At 40.2% G+C, this 21,987-nt stretch overlaps 1 protein-coding gene across 4 annotated transcripts in view; it reads left to right on the top strand.

Moving 5' to 3' along the window:
• Nucleotides 1-21,987, top strand: part of LOC129213945 (transmembrane protein 132C-like) — a 219,445-nt gene that overhangs the window by 105,366 nt on the left and 92,092 nt on the right. For 3 of the 4 annotated variants that reach the window (XM_054844830.1, XM_054844833.1, XM_054844832.1), the window contains one exon: nucleotides 18,141-18,287. The exons of the other annotated variant lie outside the window; for it this stretch is intronic. In XM_054844830.1, coding sequence (XP_054700805.1) covers nucleotides 18,141-18,287 — 147 coding nt within the window. The remainder of the gene's footprint in view (nucleotides 1-18,140; nucleotides 18,288-21,987) is intronic. 4 annotated transcript variants of the gene reach the window in all.

Raw genomic sequence — 21,987 nt, 5'->3', positions numbered from 1 at the left:
TCTGCTTCAGATTCAGAACAACTGCACGTGTCCTTTCACATAGTGATATCTACCCATGGAATCTGGAGTTTATGAAAACATTTTTTGCTGCCAAAACATTTACAGAATATACTTTTTTTTTATACTTTGCAGTTGATATGTTTGCTGACGTTAACTGTTCTACATAAGGTACCACAAATACCATACACACACATGGTATAAATACATGTTCCTGATGCTTAGTAGTATATGGGAATCATCAAACAGGTTCCATGCTAGATATTTCTTGAGGAATCTGATGCTAACAGTGGAAAGAGGGGAGGTAGGAGGGAGGAGAAATACTTTTCTGTATTTTATTAGAACCAGGAGCTTTGAAGCCTTGAGGACTGAAACCTCCATTACAACTTCTTTACTCATTAGTTAAGTTGTTCTCTTACAGGTTATGCATCAGCACAGCCAAGTATTCTTTCTTGGTATTAGATAATGCATGGACTTTACTGATGTTAGATGGGATTCTCTTGTAAATATGACAGTGCAGTACATCTGGTGTTCCTTCATTAAACCTTTTGTTGTTTCCTAAGGGCTGAACAGTTCCAAAACTCTGTCTTTTCTGCATACGTTGGAGCAGAGGATTTTTGCCGCTCTAGCCCTTGCTGTCTCTGCTCGGTACATTTCTATGCAGGTTTTCAGACCCTGAAGACTGAACTCTCATATCAACACAACACTGTACCTAGGAATAACTCACTGTCCTGAGTGGTAGGGCAAATTGCACAGATATGCTGCAATTCTGACATTACTCAGGCACTGCTGTGGCCAGTGATACCATTTTTTTGAGTCATGCTGTGGCATAGCTGTGTGCCCAGAGCTGCTGGCACAGCTTGGTTCTGACCCAGGAACACACCATGAGACACGTGGCTCTGTTCAACACATGCAAAAGATGCTCTGGGCTTCTTCCCTTGGCTGGTATTCAGATTCTGGTTTCTACCCCCCCATCTTATTAAACCAAAACATAAACTATTAACTCATTGACTTGGAAGAAATAACTCTACTTAAGTTTGTTTCACGTGATAACTGATTCCCAGTGAAAATTGAAGCTGGAAAGGTATCTATTTGATTTCTTTTTAATTTTCGTGGGGAAAAATACAGAGGCAGTATCTCTAGGGGCTGTGGATCACTGTGTGTAAGTGAAGAGTTAGAATAAGAGATGGTGATGTGTACTGCAGTTCTAAGTGGCTTGGTGTGTCAGGCTGTTTGTTGCAAAGTATTCCTGTTCTGTAGCATTTCAGAGGCTCCTAGTTCTCTCCACACCTAGATTTTCAGTCAGCCACTCTGTAAGTGTGAAACAAGAAACCAGAAAGCACTTTCCTTTGGAACTGTTGACACTGAGTTTGAAATGAAAATATACTCAATGGAAGTTAAACTGTTTGCTTGCGCTTTTCTTAACAAGGCAGACCCATTGCAATGCCATTTTCAAGAGGAGAAGCCCTCCTGAATGTCACGACCTTCTCACTGGCATAATTTTTTTTCCAGGGTGTTCAGTTTTAGGCTTAGCTAGGTACTGGGATGAGAACGGAACAAGATAGATTTTTACTGAGCATAAGACAGCTGTGTTGCTTGTTCAGGACTTTGCATCAAAGATGTTCAAAAGTAAAGATAATCTCCGTCCCTGAGGCTCTTCTGTAGTCCTTGTACTTACAATGCTTATCACTCCTCTGCCCTAAAGCTCTTTACTAATACTGACTGAAAGACTGCAATGCAGCTCTGAGGTCAGGTAGTAAAGCTCTACCTACAGGAACATGTGGAAATTAAGGCAGAGAACTACCTACAGCAGAAGAGATACTGATAGCTCTGTATCTTTGAATCTTAGAGCAGAGGTTCAAAGGCCTAAGATGTACTAGTGGGAAGCGTTAAATCGATACAGGCTAAGACACATGTGTCTAGGTTGGGGTCCACTTGTCCGTCTGTGCACTGATAATAGCCAAGGGCCCAGTGTGACACCTCACAGTTATCTGACTCACCTGGAGACAAGCTCAGTTGAATTTGTAGAATTTTAAGTCTGCACCCGCCATGTTTTTTAACATCAATGTTGCTAACTGTCACAATTTACTAGGGAATTTCAGGCTTGGTGATTATTTTTATAGGAGCATCCCCTGCTGCAGTTGTGGGATGGCAGGATGATTACAACTTCCCGTTATCAAATGAAGTTTCGAGCCCTTATATTTACAGAGGAAACTCAGAGAAATTTTCCAAGAATTTGACTTGAAAGGACAGACTTAAAAGTGGAGAACTTGTAAGGAAATTGAAAGAATTCCACGTCTCATGAATTTAGAGATCCCAGATCATTGTGTTTTAAACAGTTCAGATTAGCAATATTATAAAAAATGTTCGTGATTTTTGGGTGCCTCTATTTTAGGCCACCCCCTGTGAAACACTTTACAGGAGCATGTGCACTCGTGCTATGATTTCAATTTTATTTGAAAAACAGCAATACCAGAAGAAAATCTCTTGCCCAAGGCAAATTCCATATGTTACTTCTCAGTGCTTTATTTTTCAGGCCTGCAAGAGACAAATGCACTTATTCCATTAATAAAGCCTGTGACTTAAAGTGCAGTTCTACCCAGGAAAAAATAGAAATGTGAGGTTCTAAGTTCATTTTCCATCAATAGCTTCTACACTAAATTTGTTCAGATTACAAATGAAAAGGTGGTGTTATTTTTCAGACTGTGTGCCCGTAGGCCTCAGCCTTGTCTGTGAAAGCAGCCTTTTCATTCTCATATGGAAATCACAATAAAAGCACAGATCAGCTCACATGCTTTGTTCTGCCTCTGCAAGATGACTTCATATTTTTGTAAGGTTCACTTTATTTACAGCTGCTGCGAAGCCTCATTTAACATGTATATAGAGGGCAAATCCTAATAATTAAAATATACTATAAATATTCAGCTAAGGGAATAAAAATACTATTTCCCTGCTTTTGTTCCCTCATTCAACTCCATTTGTAAAAGTTTTAATACAAATATATAAATACAACAGTTTGGTTCTTTTAAACCCCTCTCCCATCCGGTAATGATTTCATAACCTCCCAGTTCTCAACTCTCTGCCTTATCACTAAAAAGTAAATCTCCCCACTACCATTCGCATGATGGATTTATTGCCTTTGTGAACCTCGCATTACCCTTGGTATTACTGCAGCTCAGCTCACAGTCCTTGTTTTCACCAGAAGCTTTAGACAAATGTCATTAGCCAATAGAGGATCCGGCATGCACTGGGAAAGATGCATTCATCCTGGGGCCTTAAGCTTTGTGAATAGCAGAGGTATAAATAAAAAATAAAAAATAGGTCAATGGTCTTCCAAATGCCACCCTTGCAAACAGAGGCTGGGAAATTCCACCTAGAAAGGCTTCAGAAAAAGGCAAAAATAAGCACCTATTTCCAAAGAAATTCCAAAGTACTGAAGAGTTTTCAGGGGTCAATGTGGAAAGTCAGCATTTTGAGGGGGGGAAGAAGGAGTAGAAGCAGGTGGCAGGGGTAATGTTTGTTTTCTGAACCACTTGCAGCAAAATCTTTTTTAAAATCACCAATATAATAGGATTAGGAGGGCAAAGGTTCTTAAAAATTAGTAAAATTGGATTGAGGGAGCAGGTTGGTAGTGAAAGACTAAATTAGATGACAACTAAAGGCATACTTTATTTCAGCTTGCTGATGAAGAACCCAATCCTGCAGTCCACCCCTGTATCTCGGATACATCTATTTAGTGCTAGGGAGAATGTCCTAAGATACTTGACTTAAATACTTAATTCAGCGTTAATTTTGAGAGATTTTTTTTTTATAATTTCCACTACTACTTTTCAGTAACAATATTTAAACATTTGAAATAGTCTCTCTCATCTTTTGCTACTTTTTATATGCTGAAAAGATGGCCTTAAAATATCATAAAAAGGCGGAAAGTAGCCTCCCAGCATACGATGTAAAGTGAAGCCACAAATGATCTTGTGGGCCGGTATTCTACCGTGGATAGTTTGGTATCACAACATAGCAATATTGGTTTATTGCAAGGCTGGCACACTTTCTACATATTAACTGCATGGCAGCTTTGCTCCCTGTAATGCAACTGTACTGTTAATATTTCTTCAGCCTAGTGTTCTCCATGCTGAAAATTAGCACCCACTTTCCCTGCCAATGACAGAAACAACAGGTCTATGGGATTGTGATAAATTTTCAGCTCTGTGTGCGAATAAGTGATACCTGAACCTTAAGTAGTTGGATCCAAACAAAATCAGGGCTCTTCCAGCAATTTATGGTGTGAAAGTTTCCCTTCCTTTTCCCTTTAACAAACCCTTTTGGGCTATAAACTCTCTAATAATGCGTTAGTACAACAGCAGGGCTTCTAGCTTTTCTCTTGAGTCTGCTATTTCTGCTAATAATAATGATATGGTCTGATCTCCGGTCGTCTTTGGGTCGCCTTATCACCTCTGTGTGTGCTGGAAGTATGCTCACACTGACATGGTTGCATTTACATTAAACTCAGCACTGTGAGCATTAAAGCAGAGCATATAGTGGGTGCAGATGAGCTAGCTTTGGTGTAAAAATATTATAATTGCATCTATGTGATATTTGCTGATGTAGCAGACATTGCTGAGAGCTAATAAGTATCCCCAGCTGCAAGTTCACAGAGACACATGGAGTGGAGCAGGGGAGTGGAAGACCTAGTGATAGATGGAGAGAAGGTACTGTATTTTTAAGGGAGTTTAGGTACTAAAAGCCTGACCTGATTATCATCCACAGCAAGGTAGAATCAGAGCTGGCCCTGAATTATGTCTGCATGAAATTTATGTCACTGAGAGAAGACTTAGTATCTGATGACCAGTCTCGTCCCCTTTAAAGTCAGTAACACGAGCTGTGTCAGGCCTTAAGGACAGAAGATCGAGAACATTGATGTCTGTCTTGACTGAAATATGTGTGGAATTTTGTAGAAAGATCTGTGAGACTTAGTAATTTGTCTCTCCCCTGGGATACTCCAAGTGTGAAAGTGTCTGCTGCTCACAAAAAAATAAATGTATAATTGCATGATCAGCTGACGAAATCAAAGTGAAATTGCTGGCAGCCTTCTTCCTGCCCTCCCTGTGTTTTTCTAGCATTAACATTCTAGCTTTGTCACCTCTGATCAGGGGAAGATAAATCCTTCCTTTTGTAAGGAGCAGAAACACTTTCCCTCAGTACATAGAATAATGGCCTCTTCTGTATATTATTCATATTCCTCTCTTTGTACTTGTCATTTCTCTATATCCTTGGTTGTTGTATACCCCATAACTCTTAGTGATTTTATCTAAGGCCTTTCAAATAAGGAAGCGAATGGCTTAGGAGATGGGTAGAGGTTTGCTAATGCATTAGATAGACTGGCATATGTAATGTCCAAGTCCGGTAACACTACCCTCCGTGGCTGCTGAGCAACCTCATTAGCTTTCTGGTAGACAGGGGCCAGTACCGAAGCATCCCTCACACTGACAGGCTGGTTGTTACTATAACAAGAGGAAGCCTGTAAATCAAGTTTTTCTCACCTATTTCTAGAAGTACTCTTCAGAATAGCGTGGAAATGGAGTGGAGGATCACTGCTGCTCTTTGGTCTTTGGCCCCCCAAAAAAGAATGTGCAGCAACTTTGCCAGTCCTGAGCATCTGAAAGTTAGGAATCAGGTGCCCCCAAATTAGAAGGGAGTGAGGGGAAGGACGTATAATGCCATATATTAGTGCACTTTTTGTTCAGTGGCTGCTGTTTGAACCATTATAATGTACTCGTGACATTTCCAACCTATTTCCACAGGCTAAGACTCTTGTCTCTAGAGATGGCTTTAACTATAAACAGAAATTGCATAGGAGGTTGGAGATCTTAAGAGGGCACAATCCAGGTTCTGTAGCAGCACTTCAAGTCTGTTTGCAGGGGATGCTCTGTGTTCACCTGTCCATGCATGCACTTGTTTACCCAACGTTTCATTTTGAATGTTATTACTCTGATACAGACAACGTTGGGAGTAGCTGCTTCAGCATTTTCAGAAGGCAAATCCTTTGTTGCTGCTGAAGCCTGTGCAACCCTAAATCAGGTGCTTGTGTTCTTCCCTGTCATATGCTATTTAGGTCTAGTGCTTTTCTGCTGCATCAAGCTGAAACAAAATGATTTTCATCCCTGCAGTTAGTAGCTGGCTGCAGTTGGATGAATTGAAATGACTTTTGGGGAGAGTCATCAAGGGGAAAAAAAGACTCTTCAGGAGATGATAAAGGGAATGTGATTTATGCTGATTTGTAATCCTCACAAAGAGAAAGAATAAACACAATCAGAGTTACAAATGTATTTATCAGTTTTATCTTGTGGGTGTTTTTCTTGTTTTAAGTATATCATGACCTTAATATCTGCATCCAGGAACAAGCTATTGCCCCTGGCTTTCACCGACAGCTGGTTTTCTTTTGATGCATCCCAGAATCTTCCCACTGATTCCTGTAATATGTCGAAGGAGCTCAGCAGTTTGTTGACCTCTCAAGACTTCACTCTGTTTATTATAGCTTCAAGAGTCCACAGTTGTCCTTGAGTGCAGGCTAAGCCTCAAAATAAAATAAAATAAAAAAAGCCCTTAAAAGGTGGTGCTGGAATGGCTGATGACAGCCCAAGGGAACTGTTGCCCTTGGGCATGTCCAGCAATGGTTGTTGAGTTAATATCGGTGACCTAAATGGGCCTGGCAAATTAAAGGTGCAAAACCTGGTCCTGTAAGTGTACAGCAATAAACAGAAGGCTTGTGGTTTCTAATGCACAGACACCTGCCCATTCACTCCTAAGGCAACATCATCTCCGTGCAGAAACTTTTCAGCCTTTTGAAAAGGGCACACAGTGCCTTGTTTAAAAGTGTCAATTCATGCTTTTATTTTGATTGCAGTTCTTATTTCCTTTCTTGCTGATAAGTTTCTATAGGAAAAGTTCTTTCTTTGATAGTCTGTAATTAGTATTAAAGATGGCTTTGACAGCCCTCTGTGGGCAGAGAAGGCAGAATTGGTTCAGATGCTCTGCAGCAGTAATTGCTATTACAATTAGATACTTGAGCATGGACTGAGACAAACCAAACATAGAAAAGGGAAAGCAACTTTCAAGTGAATTGCTGCCTGAGCTCTTGTACTTAATCCCTTGGAGTAACAGTCCTACAGCTGGACGGGCTCATTTCTTTTATAGCTGATATTTCTTCCTGGTTTTCTATAACAGGACTTGGACACCACTTACCTAATGTGGAACTTTGTTGGGATACATTAGTCAAGGCTATTTAGATCCAGCCAAGACAAGTCAGCCTTCTGACAGCGTATCCCAAAGCCAGGGTGTCCTGAAGAGGAGCAGGTAACTGATTAGCAGGGACAGCAGCTATAATCATGAGGTGGAGATATATTTTCTCCACTAAAAAACTGTGTAGGTGTTGAGAGAAATCTTTCATTTAACTTAGCAAATAATTTCGGACATGAAAACTTCCCAGTCTGAAGAGGACCCCTCATGGTCTGTGTTTTTATCATCTGGCAGCCTCAATGAATTGGCCATGAGTCCATGCTTACTGAAAACAACTGTATAATTGTTTTGGCATTAGATTTCTTTTGACGAATGAAATAAAATAAAATAAATGCTTTTGCACTGTAATGTGACACAAGTGCGAACCAAGGTCAGACAAATAAGATGCTGAAGATCTAGGACTGGATCCAGAGTGCCCTTTCAATGCAACTAAAGGACAGCAGGGATGGATGGGTTTTAATTTGAACTGTAACTCAATGGTGGCTTGGCTGGTTTAGTCAAATATCTAAATGAAAGAAGAAGGTGAAAATAAATGTGAGATAAGTGAAAAAGGAGAATTACAAGAGGGTACGCAGAGGTATACAAGGCCAAGAGAAAGCAAATGTGGAGGGACAGACAGGGAAAAGACGAAGTGGAGGGAAACAAGAAAACTTTGTGTATGAAATACTCTGGTGTGTATCTGTGGACAAGCGTATACATGTACGTACAAGGTAAAACCCGCCAGGTTTTGATGTATTTCTTAATGATTAGCAAATTATTAGCTGTCTCTTTACTGAGTCACTTCTGGGAAAAAAGAGAAATATTGGTTTAAATTACCAGAGAAGCTGCAGGAGGATGAGAGTAGTTTTCTACATTACTTGAACTCCCTGAGCCACATCCCATCCGTAATTTATTAGCGTTGCTTTCTCGCTCCCGAGCCACATGAGCTTCTGTCACATGCCCTGCCTGCTGACAGTGCCCACTGGCTCTGGCAGGCCAGGTGGTGACCCCATGGAAACCCATGTGTGCTTTATACATCTGCTCCAAGGCCCTTGAGGTCAGCAGGAGTATTTTTGCTGACTTACTGCAGTCTCAGGGGCTTCAGATGTGTACCTAAATACACAAACTACCAGCAACTGCCTTAGGGCACAAGGATTTGTGCTATTGCTGGGTAAACTTAAAGCATGAAAGAACCCAATTTGGAGGCTGTACTACAGATCACTGCCAGCCTTTACTAGATTAGGACTCAATTCAAACATAAAAGCTAGCAGTTCTGTCTGCTGTATCCCCCTAGACCATTTTTGTAGCATTTCTATCACACCCTTGCATGCAGATTGCAACACAAGGTGTGCTTGTTCTGAAACAAAATGAAGTGTAGCAGCAGTGTTGACGTACGTTAAAGCGACTATATGCAAGCGTGAGGGTTATGATGAGCAAAGCAAGAACTGTTACCAAATATTGGAGTCATGGTATGAGGGATGTAAAGGAACTATGTTGCCATAATTCTTGTTTTATTCTACAGTTATCTTTCTTTGCAATCTTTCTACTTTGTTGATTGCAGTTTTGGCACTCATCTCTGTCAAAAGGCTACCCCTAGTTGGTGCTGCTCAGTACTTCAAAGAGAGAGGGAGAGGAGGCAGGACTAAACGGATGGAAGCACATGTTGTTATAGCACCCGCAGAGTCAGCAAACTCCCTGCTGTCTGGAGAGAGTTCTCTCCAGGGCAATGGTAAAATGCTCCATCTTTGAGTCGACTTAAGTTAGACTAATTCAAGTACAAAGGAGAGAGTGCTACATCTTGAGGATGAACCGCCTGATAATCAGTCTTTTCTTTCATCATTTGTACAAACACCTAGTATAGTACATAACATTTGAAACAATTATTTGAACAGCTCCTCTTTTGATGTTTTAAGGACACCTGCCCTTTTCTTTCTAGCAGTTTATCTCAGTGATATTATATTTCTCTAAGGGAAAAGGAAACACAACCCTTGTAGCTGCATGGCTGATGGCAAAGTTGTATTTATAACAGCTGTGAAGGGGGAGTGCGGATGGGATTAAAAACAGAAAGGGAGTGCACGGGAAGATTACTTCAGAAAGTCACTTGGGGTCTAAGTAATAATCCTAATAACCACTGCAAATGGTAAGTATTTTCCCCAGCACTGCTACTGCTCTGCCAGCTGGAGGAATGTCACAAATATGCAGCTTAGAGATTTTTTTTGGTGATAATAGAAACTGCATGTAGTAGGGAATATGATCTCAAAGCATTGACTTATCTAAAAAGTGTCTCTGGTCATATAAAATAGATCTGTGGAGGCAATGAGCTTGTATTTAGCATGTGCAGCTGAGTCTGCACTCTGGATTCACCCTGGTAGGTTTTTTTGTTTACTCAACACCCAAGTCTGTCTCTTCTGCCTCTTTCTGCAAGCATGTGTTGGTGTGAGACAGATGCTTATTCCAACTCACTTTTCATCAGATAGCAGAGCAGGCAGCATGGTGTCCAATCTTTCCTCCTGTAAGGAATTTGTAAATGAATGTTCACTGAGAAACTGATCCCATAGCAAAGGCTTTTCAGGGGCTTTACCTAGATGTGATTATGCATCAACTTCTTTCAGTTCCTTGCAGAGGCCATGAGATAGATCTTTGACTTGTACCTATTGTTTATTTTGAGTTTCAAATTATAAAAGAGCCTTTCTACTCATTCACTCTTTAAGAAAATGGAAAGAGTGAATAAGTCACAAGAAAACTGCAAGCTCAGACTGTCCCCACGTCACTTAACATTAAGCATCTAAAATGCTTAGTATGAGGAGTACAACAGTTTTAGAGCACTTCTGCAAACACCTCTTGGGCACTCTAAGGCTTTGGTCTTCTCAGTAAGAGCTTCCCTTGCATTTCTCGTGAACCCAGATTTTTTGCTGGTTCCATGAGTAACAGGTAAAGGGCAATGAAAAGGGGGCTGAAAAGAGTAGTCTTGTCCCCTGTGTTTTTGTGATCTAAAAGTATATGTTCCCAATCTGCTGATTAATACTTACATTGTAAACTCTGAGGAGAAGGAGGAGATCTTTCTGCACCAAACCTGGACAGTACTTATCACAAGGCAATCTCCATCCTTCCTAATGGAAATGGATTTTTGTATTTTGGGATGCAAACCTCAAGTGTTACAAAAATTTTAAGGATTACAAAAAGAACAAATATCTGGTTCTTGTTATTGAAAACACTTATTCTGTTTTCAGTTTTCCCTTTTCCCCATTTCTTAGTAGCTGTGAGGATTCTTTCCTAATGACTCTGGGAGCTGAGGCTTAAAAAAAAATTATATCTAAACCCTGCAATACTTCACGTAAAATTGTGGGAGTTGGTGACAACTGCTATATTCAAAGAAATTCTAGAAGCTATGGATTGAGGACTTAAGGAAGGTATATGCTGAACTGGAGTTATTTGGTGCATGATTTTGCTTTCTTTTACCTTGGACCGTCTTGTCTCCTATCTTGTTACTGCTCTGAAAATTTGAGCTCGATAACAGTGGTGTTGCCACCTAAGTAGCCCCATAAATGCAGTTAGCCAAGGCAGAGGGCAGGCAGAGCCTCTGGTAGCCATTGCAAGAGCTCCCTTATGTTCTGAGCTCCTGTGAGCCTGCTTCAGGGTTAAATACTCAACCTGACCAGTGGATCTGAGAACCCCTCAGTAATATCTGGGCTGAAATGTGATTGTTTCTCTGACAGCAGGATGAGCCGGAATTAAATGCAGTAGCAACTCCATGACAGCTTCTGTGAATATCAGGAGTTTACAGTGTTTTTCTTTGCTGGAGGCAAAATGTTAGCAGGTTGTAAATTCAGATTGGGTTTCCTCTCAGCTTGGAAGACAGACCCAGATTCTCTGTGTTGTGTAGTTCTCTTCTGCTTTTATTTACTGCTTTATTTATTTATTTACCTCCTGCCTTTCCTGTAATCCCTTAACTACTGCTATTAACAGTGCTGGAGAAAGCAGTTTTGCCGTGAGATATATTAAGAGGTTAAATGACTATCTGTAGCTTAAGTAGTGGTATGCAAGCTTCACAGAAAGCAGGTCTTTTTCCTTGTCTTTTAAAATAAATAATGCGATACCTGACACCTCAAGAGGACTAGTAATGCTAACAAAGAGTTAACCACAGAAATCAGCCCGAACCAAAGAACTCTGTCACTGGAACATCCCAAAGCACATTCGATTTCTTTTTTTTGGGGGAAAAAAAATAAAATACAGCTGACAGCATCCACTTCGTGCCTTGCAGCTGAGCTCTTCAAAGCTTCCTAAGGGATATGAAGCACCTATTCCCATTGAAATAAGAGACAGCTGATTTTCCTAGGGTCTCAGGGAATTTAGTTATCTAAGAAACACTACAAAAGAACAGCCCCTGAGCAGTTTTGAATCCCAGGATTCCTCACTGGCAATGAAAGGAATTTATATAATTTTGATGGACAGTAAAGTCACCAAAATATGCAGTTTTGGGGAAGCTGAATTTAGTCCAATTCAGTTGACAGAGGAAGTTTCAGAAATACTGAAATCTGCCTCAGCTGCTTGCAGAATTACACCTATATTCAAGCAGCTTAAACATTCTGCTTTGGAGATTCTTAAGGATTTGATTACTGCATTTTCAAAGTAAAATATTTCAATCTCTTTTGTTTCAACATGGCATTTTTTTCAAAGTTGGTTCAAATAGACCAGCATTCTAAGAAGTGAAAGGAAAAGGGGAAGGAGTGAAGAGCAAGGGCTAAATACCTACAGATCAGCAGTTTTGACATTTTAAAGGGCTTTTACCCTTTTTTGCAAAAGCTGTTTCCTGAAGGCCTTTTCTGAATGCTCCATGAGTAAGAAAATGCCTGAAGGAGAAAGGATGTTGTGAGGAGCAAGATCTTCGCTTTTACTAATGATCAGCCCATGTTGTAAATCTGGAAATCAAAGACAACAAAATTCTTGCGTGGATGGCCCTTTGGACTAGCCTTCTTAATGGGACCCAAATCTGAAATACTACTATTAGCAGTAATTTATTACCTAATAAATTTAGTACCTAAATTCCCCAGTTGAGATGGGGCTCTTTTGCTGCTTACCAATGCATATAGCTTGTAAATGAAAACCTCTGTAGCAAAGAGGCGGCCACATAAAGCACTGGTGGAAATCTGCTTTCTAGAGCAGGACAGAGGCAAACAGGGCTCCTGTGGCTTGTGCGGAGTCATGCAGGAAGCCTGGAGCTGATACCTGATCCCCCTTATTCCCAAAGCAGAGCCGTAGCTGCTTAATCATACTTAGTCTGTCCGTGTATTTTGCAAATTAAAGGAGCATATTTGAAAGGTCAACATGGCTAACCAGGTCATATTCTGTTCTGCTTTTGGCTTCCCAACTAGGACCAGCAACAAGGCTTTTAATGAATATTGTTTTGCCAGGCAGACATTTGTCCTGTTCATTCAGAGCCATGGTAAGTTCTAGCAACTCATTTCACATAGAAAGATGAAAGGAAAAAGATTTACTTAATAAAACAAATCTTGCTTAATTGCTGTGGTTAGTCTCCTGCTTGGGTTTTATGAGTTCCTGCAGCTGGCTTTAATCTCCTGATTTACTCTGGGAACAAAGAAGGAAAGGAGTGAACTTAAATCATGGCAGGAAGAAGTTGAAATTTTTTTGGCAGAACTTGGGAAGGTTAGAGACTTACTGTAAAGTGCAGCCCAGAAACAGGCCACCAGGAGATGCTCCCTGGGTTTCGGGAGATATAGTAAAATAATTTCTTACAATGTGATCTTCTTACAATGTGATCTTTACAGTCAGTAACATCAAGGGCTTCTACTAGTCTGGGCAACTAAGGGAGGATTAGCAAAGAGTTGCAAGAAACATTGAGGCTCCAAAGAAGACTGACCAAAAGGGGTCAGTATTTGTTAAGTTGAACACCAACTTGACAAATATAAACAGACGGGATTTACATTTTGAAATGCAGAGGATTTAGCACCAGCATCCTCTTCCTCACCCAGCAAGTGAGGTACAACATGCCCACACTCAGCTCGTGTGACCCAGGGACTACCTTACAGAAGAGCCAATTCCCCCAGTTAGATTGAACCTGCATCTGTCTCTAATATTTATGTTTCAAATACTTCCTAAAGAAAACTCTTCCAGCACAGCAGCTTGGACAACAGATGTGAGTAGAAGAGACTGTCTGTACAAAGCAGCAGTCACTGACCTAAAACCAGACTGCGCTCAGATCAAAGTACAGTGTGCCGAGAATAGCATGGCATTTATGAGGAGCGCGGAAGATGCATAGCTAAGTATAACCCTCTGAAAACAAACAGTCTAAAATGAACCAGAAGGTTTAGTATCTGGAAAACTATTCCAGATATTATGGAGCTCAATGATTTTAGGAATGTAGTATTGATTTATCTTTTTATTCTTCAGTGCAGCCTTATCTACCCAAGCTGCAGTGAAACTTCCTGCTGGAGTGCAGCTTGCCAGTACTGCTAACCCTACATAAGAGGTACCTGCTGCTGCTGAGGGTATTGCCCTGGCCCCCCTTACACCCCCTGCTTCGTGCTTCTGCACTTCCGTGGCACTGACATTGCTGCTTCTCTGATCTCGCAGTGAACCATCCAGGAAGCTAAATCATCCACTGATTAACGCTACCAATTTAGCTTGCCAGTGAGTCAGCCGGGTGTTAATGCCAGCCTAAACGGAATTAGGGACCTGTACAGCCAGGGGCTCCTAAGCTCCTTCATGTGGTGTTAGCCTGCCTGTAACTTCAGATTCTTCCTTTGCTGGTAGATTACTTATCTGTATCGCAGCACGCCCAGGCAATGCAGCCCCGCTTGGATGTGTGCTTTGAGGATGACTTTCTCTGGAATAAAAGAAGTGATGCTCTCTAGGATTAGCATACATCAGCAAAATCATACAGCTTGTGAAGAACGGTGTGGAGTACTCAGCAGTCTGCCCTCTCTATAGCACTGCTGCAGGTGGCAGAACCCTTCCATGGCCATAGCAGTTATGCAAGATTAAAATTTAAATTTAAATAGGAAATGATAATTTGAGCTCTTGAAGTCATAAGTCACATCTTCAGCTCTGGCTGTTGCTGATGCAATTGCCTTTCAGTTACTCTTTATCAGCTGTATAGCATTATATCTAAGTACTACTGAGATTTCCTGTAATTTGAGGACAGTGAAATGGAACAGCTAGATTTTCACCTGTAGTTGATCAGAATGTATTAATTAGAAACATCATTTCTAAGTTTGACAAGTTAGAAAGATAAGGTGCTAAATGGAAATCTTTGAATACAACTAAAAGCTTTAATTTGGAAATGAAATATTTGCTTGGAAATTGCACATGTACACAAATGCATTTGCTGTGAGATTGTGTAAGTAAATATTTTTACTTGGTCTTGACAAAAATTAAGTAATGATTGCTAGGTAAGCTGCTGGAAACTTTTTCTGCAGTGTCTTTGAGATATTGCTTGTTCTGCATGCCAGAAATATGTTTTCATTCTCTATTTGAGAGATTTAAAGAGAGACAGTTATTTTGAGACAAAGCTGAGGCAGAGATTTCCTGTGGTGTGAATTAATAACCTTAGAAGTTCAAGCAAGAAAGTCTTTCACTCTTCTGGCTACCATGTGTTCATAAATCTTCAAAAACCCGTTCAGATGGATTCCTTGATCCAGTGTGGGATTGAAGCTGACCTCTAGTATTCTGCGTCGTTCTTAGTGATGGTCTGTCTTTCATCTTTCCATTGCAAGGTCTGCTTTTGTCAAAAGATCAAAAACTGTGCCTAACTTTCGGCACATAGACAATCAAACTCAAATAAATGAGCTGCTGCCTGTAGGTTTTGTGCATGTGTAGGTGGCACAGTCTCTGTTTAGATCCAAAAAAAGGGTGATTTTTATTACTGGGCCACAGACTTGGGGCCTTGGTCTATTTACTACTACTGTGGAGAGCACGTAGCCGAAGTGACAGAGGAAATTTAGTGACACCCGCAGAAAATACAGTAATTGTCTAGAATAACGTTGGAGAGGAAGATTTTGACTCCGCTTTGTGTGGAAGCCCAAGCTGACAAGTTATGGCTGGTGGATACTTGCAGGCTGTAGAGCTGTGCAGAGAAGCCTCTGTGTGAGGACAGCCATCTACTCCTGAATAAGCAGACATGGCAAAGGGTAGAATTTTCCAGCTGGAGTGGGGAACCACACACTAAGGAAACCTGGAGTACTTCAGCTGTTTGTCATCTCTGTTTATTGTCACCGTACCTGCCTCCCTTAAGTAAACATGGTAAATGTATATATATGGCATAGATTAGGTGGGTAAATATAGAAGACTGTCAAGCAATTTGGCTTCCAGGTCCTTGATCTCAGGGTTTATTGAGGTAGTATAACTAACAAATTTTTATGTACAAAGTTAGCGCTATTGATTTAAAAAATTAATATTTAATCACAAGCATACAACAAGGTCAACGAATCTTTGGTAAGGAATTAAATAGACTTTTCCTTGCTTGCACTCAAAAACTAAGTAAATAAAAATGTAAGTGAAAACATTTGTAGCATATGCATACAGACTGCGTTTAAAAATGTATGGGGCTCGGTACTGTCTGACTTAATTCTGATTCATCCATTGACCTTGTTATATAAAACTGAATGCCCTTTTTAGAGGGAGAGTTGCAAATTGTGCTTCTGCATATTTATTTAGGAAGTTCAATCTTCTGGGTGTTCATACCCTAATTCCAGTGCTAAGTGCAATCACAACATTGATTTTTCTTACTAAACATAACCTACTTTACCCTGGGATGGAATTTTTTTTTAATGGGCTTTATATAATGGCATATGTGAAAACCACTCAACTTAATGCCCCATAATGTAGTTAATTAACAAAATGGCATTGTAGCCATGGTATTTCATCCTCTGGCAGTGTATTTTACCACTAACCTTGGCCATATAAAATGTCCGTCCTAATTAACAGGAGCCCAGGTATTGACTATGTCAAGCTACATGGTGGAAAGAGCAATTTGCAGCTGCTGACAAAATTGTAATTCTGTTGAAAATCCAAACATAAGGAACCTCATTTTGGCTGATGTTATGCCATTTTGGAGCCCATCTCAAGGGACTGCTGAACAAAATATCTAAACGATCAGTTTTTACTTCTTTCCAGTTGCTAAATAACAGTATCCTAAAATCCAAACATGTCCTAAAACACATACCACCAAAACCATACTGATGGATTTATACAGATTTCAAGATTGGTGATAGTGGTTTTTTATTAATGAAATGTTTATTTATTGTTCATTTATTTGAACTGTGATATGCTGGAAAACTTAATGGAACTTAAAGCTTTAATGAACCTTCAGTAATGGATTTGATTCTCCCTTTTTCTGTTTTCATTTCTGAGTAATTCAACTGAAGACATTAGAGATGCATCGGGTTTGTGCTAGCTTTATGAGAGAAAGACAGGAATCTGTGAAGATCCATGGTGTTTCATGGTACAAATGAGAGAATTAAGTACTTATACTTTCTCAGTATACTTCATACTGAGAAAAAACCTGTTTTCTTTTTCAATGCTTTAAATTAATTTGTCTCACTGTTGAAAAACTGCAACAAGAAGACAAGTTCTCTCAATCATTCATGACTACATTTTTCAAGTGTTTCATTGTCTAAAGATGCAAAAAGACTAGTTTTTCCAAGGAACTTAGGTGCTGAGTCCTCATAAATGTCAAGAAGATACCGACATCTTGATAGATGATGATTTCTGCTCAATAACTAACGTTTTGTGTTGCATAAGTATTTCAGAAAAATATGATTTTTTTACCGTGCTTTAACCTCTTTGCTATGGTGAAAGCCAGTTCTTGCTGAGTAGAGGTTGTGATGAACGTAGTCTAATGGTGTGAAGTTAAGTAGCCCTTTGCCTTCTCCATCTGATGCTGAGGCCAAGCTATTCAGAGGCGTGTACTTCTAACTGGCATTCTGCTCCCCACATACTCATGATCTTGTGTGAGTCCAGTGGGCTATTGGAAGTTTGTCCCTCAGTGTCTTCTGAAGAGAAAACCTGTATCTCTGTTTCTCATTCCTGTTGTTATGTAAAAGAACTGAAGATCAGCAGGTAAATGTTCTGCACCCAAATAGCATCTTTGCAGGCAGTTCTTGATGCAAATGCCCCTTAATTAAGCAAGTGCTCTCTTTAATTAACCCTCCATACAGTTATTGCTGATATTACTGGCATCACTAGATAAATACAGTCAACTTTTCCACAGGACATAACAACTAACAGTGGCAGAAATTTGCATCCTATAAGCACATCTCTGAGTTACAAAGCCTTGCCTTAACCAACAGCCTTAACCTCCAGGCTGGAGGTTTCAAACAGAAATGTCCCTGGGAATCTGTCACAAAAAGGGAATTGTCAGGCAGAAGAGCAACAATCTCTCCACTGATATCTAGAAGAATATCATGTGGAATAAAAATGGGTTATTTAAAAAACTCCAGTGAAGTATTCCCCTGTGCAATCATGAAGCACAAGTTTGTCTTGATACAGATGAACAGAACCTTCCCGAGTCTTCTGTGTTGGGACAAATTTCTCATTGAGAGAAACTATTACCACAATAGAGAAAAGAACCTTGAGTGCAGATTTTCCTACAGGTTCAGTCTTAATCATAACTCCAGCCTGCTGTTGTCAGAACAGGTAAAGGCATGCAGTTAGCTGGTTCTGTCCAAAAAAAATGATATGTTGCCTTAGATCTGCATTCATGATACCACTCATTTACTGATGGCTTAGAAACCTATCTAATACTTAGCTTCAAGCTGATATATTGAGATTTCCATGCCTGAGCTACATTTGGAAGATCACAGTCCTGAATGACTCTGTTGTAAACTTTTTACAATTGCTGTTTCCAACAGGGCAAAGGTGAAGAAAGGTGTAAACATTCTCAGTGCAAAGACAAGTGACCCCCGACAGTGGGATGTGAAACAAGAGGTGGGGAATGGTGGAAAGCATTCGACCACAACAGTTGTTTGTCAGAAGATAGCACCAAGTTCAAGGAACAGGTATGAAACCTCATATTCTCGGCACATTAAACTCATTTATATCCATGATGCCATTCATTGGTTGAAAGACTTAGGGCTCATATTACTGCTACTCACAGCTATTAAACCTGTAGCCTGGAAATCTGGAGATACTTATGTTAACTATGGTACCATCTGCTGATCTATAACAGGGCGTCTCAGTTTCCAGGTAATAAAATTCATCAGTTTAAATTAAAAAAATGAATAGAATAGGCCTATGCTGGGGGGGGTGGGGTGGTGGTGGATGAGGGGGAGGTAAAGGAGTGTCATTTTGGCATATCCTTAATTTTAAACGTTTTTACTGAACATGATTTTTTAGCTTCATAGTTTTGACCTTGTTTCTGTGAACATATCACAGCCTCTGAGGTTGGTTCATCAAGCGAGCAATGAATTCTTCCACAGTGAACCTCTGTAACTTTAAAGCATTGGTACAGGGTAATTCAAACCTTTCAGTATTTAGTGACTTGTATATAATTCAGAAGAATCTCCTTTTGCAAATAGTTAGTTCTTCTAGAACTGGAGGTTCCTGTGCTAAGCCGTATGCTGTTAACTGTCAGAGGCAGAGCAGTGCGTTCCAGGGAGCACTGGTATGAACTGGCCTGCCAGTGCCTGCTTTCCTGTTTAATATGTTCCACAGACATAAAAGCAGTGCTTTTTCAGTCAGTATGATTGTCTTCTGCAATACATAGTAAAGTCGTATATTGCTGCTTTCAGTGGAGATTATTTTGCTCTTGCTGGGTATCATCTTAACGAATTCTCACAACACTGCTGTACGTTAGTCCACGCAGAACATTTTCATGGTACAGATGTGAGCAATGCTTCCCTAGCTCTGTGCTTATTATTAGCCTCAAACCTGGGCTTATTGAAGAGTATCATAAAATCTTCGGTGGATGCTGGGTTGGTTATTGCTTTGCCATGCAGTCGGTTTGTACTATCTTGAGGCACAGAAAACCTGTGCAGATTTTAACATTTGTATTCTGTGCCCAGTCAGAGTGCCTGGGAAATATTAGACTTCTGTAAAGTGCGGAAATTTCTCTTGTCATGAGCAGCTCACGGATTCAATGTATTTACACTTGATATCGTTGCAGTTAGTGAGGTTTTCAGTGGAGAGTTTGGGGGGTTGGTAAAGGGAAAGGAAAAATATATATTATTTGAGCCTGCCAGAAGTAAAAACCAAAACAGTTTGAAAGGGAAGACACCGCTTTAGAACAGCGTGTAACTCTGAGTGTATTTCCAACTGTGGAACTATAATAGTCAGGTTATCAAACCCCAAATTAAATCCTTTCAATCCAATTTGCATAAAGTCTAATTAACCCATAAAAATATTTTTTAGCACTAATTATGCAAGTAAAAGTGAATGTTTTAATTAATGCCTCTTTCATTTTTGTGTGTAAATAGTTGCTCTCTTCTGAAAGCATGAGGAACCTAGGTTCGAATGAAATGTTCGTGTACGAGGATGAGCTGAATAGAGAAACCTGGGCGTGTGTGTACTGAGATCCCGGTGGGAAAGCGTACGATGTGGTGGGCATTACAGTTCTGAGTTTCTAAGTGTCAGTTGGAGCCCTCTGCGCAGAGCACAAATATTCTATTAAGCTAATTTAATTTGGTTGAGTTGCAAGTCCCTAATGGGATCTTTCTGTGCTGCCACCAGCTTTTTCAGGCTTGTTTAGCAGTGCAGTTCAATTGGGTGATGTGAAGTTCCGTAGCAAGGTCAACGTAGATGTGAGGTACTGTTCTGAAGTTCCAGCATCAACACAGGCTAATCTTCTCTTGCAGCAAACTCGGCCAACTCTTAAATATGTTGGTTAATTTAAGCAGAGCGAGCTCTATGTTTTCCACTCTCTTTGCGAAAGAGCTTCTGAAAAGCAAGCAAATAAAAGTTTGTAGTTCTTGAATGCTTTATGGAAGTTCACACAGCTTGTCAAGATGATGATCATATGTTATTTTTCTTTGCATGACCAACTAATTCTAGCACAGCTCAGAGAATCAGCTAGCAGGAGAGGAGAATGAAGGGTCTTCCACAGTTGTGCTTTATTCCTCTGTATTGCAACCAACAGGAGTAATTTGGCTCTCCCCTTGTATTGTCACATGTCCCCAGTTGGTTGTGAAGGAAGTTACAATATTACTTAAATTCATAGTAGATTCTCAGTGTATTGGAGTGCTGCCTGCTGCAAAGTCTTTTGTGGTAGCCAGATAATACTGCATTCAGGATTCATTCTGGTCATAACGGGGAGAGTGACATGTTGTTAAGCACACGAACAGGTAATTCTGGCATTTCTCTGTGTGCTCTCGTTTACTTGGGAATCTCCCTGCCGCACCATCACACTCTTTCCCCTTCATATCCCTGGAAACAAACTCCCACACTGAATAAAGTTACTCATTTTCATTGCCATGTTGCTTTTATTTTCTTGCATATTTCTACTATCATTAGTGTATGGATGTAATTACATTGTAAACACTTTGAAAGAAGCAGTTTATATGCAACACCACTTAGCAGCTAATATACCTTTCACATTATATAAATAATAAAAAGGGACATATTTTTAGATGCATCACATCAATAATTGTTTACCGTTACATTTTGATAACTTAAGTGGGTCACGCTTTTTTACTTTTTTAAGTAATATTTATTGGTTTTGATTTTGTGCTGCTAAAGCCAAGAGCCATAGCCTCTTAACTTAGATTTATTCAGAAAGAATTTACCACTATAGCAAGTAACTGAAAACAGCTTGAAATCAGCAATGTTTGTGTGCCTCATAATGCAATTTGTGTTGAGATTCAAGTAGCTATTGATGAGGATAACAACAGTGTTGATTAGTGAAAATAAGTCTTAGACTACTGCTTGGTCACTTGTTTTCCCTTGTTGTTTCCATTTCTGGAGGAAAGCTTGTAGGTTTGAAGTGTGTCCTCAGGGTAGATGAAGAGAAATTTTTGGTTACTATTATAACCATTTCCATATCTTAGTCTTGCCTCTGGTTATAGCCTAAGGCTTGTGTAGTTGATTTATGATGTACCACATCTACCCTGAGAACAGCTTCAGTGAAAGGGCTCATATTTGCTGTGTAGTTTATTCTGGATTGCCACCGCAGGGTATAAGAGCTGTTCCAAGACAGAGCGAGGGTTATTTATAACCTAAGTAATTTTCATTGACTTTTTTTTTCTTGTTTTTTTTTTTTTTAATAGCATAACTCCACCAGCTGGTATGCTCTCAGCTGTGGGGATGAGAAAGATGGAATAAGGGTAGGAGCAAGGAGGGTGAGGGGAATTTCTTAAGCTGGCTTCTCTGCCGAAGCCAGAGCATCCTATAACTGTGGTGTCGAGAACTAAGAAGCAGCAACTGGGGCTCATCTAGGCCTAACTCCTCTTGCTCCTTCAAACCTGGAAGTGGGCTGGAACAAGCTGACTTCGGTCTGTTCTTGGGCTGACGTTTCTGCCAGTGGATGTTGTACTTTGCGTTCAGAGGAATGGAGTCACCCAGTGCTTTTGATTTCTGTCAACTGTGTAGAGAAACTGAGTGTGGGAGAACGAAGAGACATTTAGAAAAACTGACATAATGGAAAACTGCTGTGATGTAGCACTTTATCCTCTTGGCCTTGAACCTTTTGAGAGGCCTGTGGGCTTACAGCTCTCCAGCCATCTGTCTGATAAAGAGGCAGACTCAGGAAGAGTGCTTCCAGATGTT

Source organism: Grus americana, chromosome 16, assembly GCF_028858705.1.
Source record: "Grus americana isolate bGruAme1 chromosome 16, bGruAme1.mat, whole genome shotgun sequence".
Lineage (NCBI taxonomy): Eukaryota > Metazoa > Chordata > Aves > Gruiformes > Gruidae > Grus > Grus americana.
Note: the sequence above shows the minus strand (reverse complement) of the source record. Positions and strands in the feature narration are given on the sequence as shown.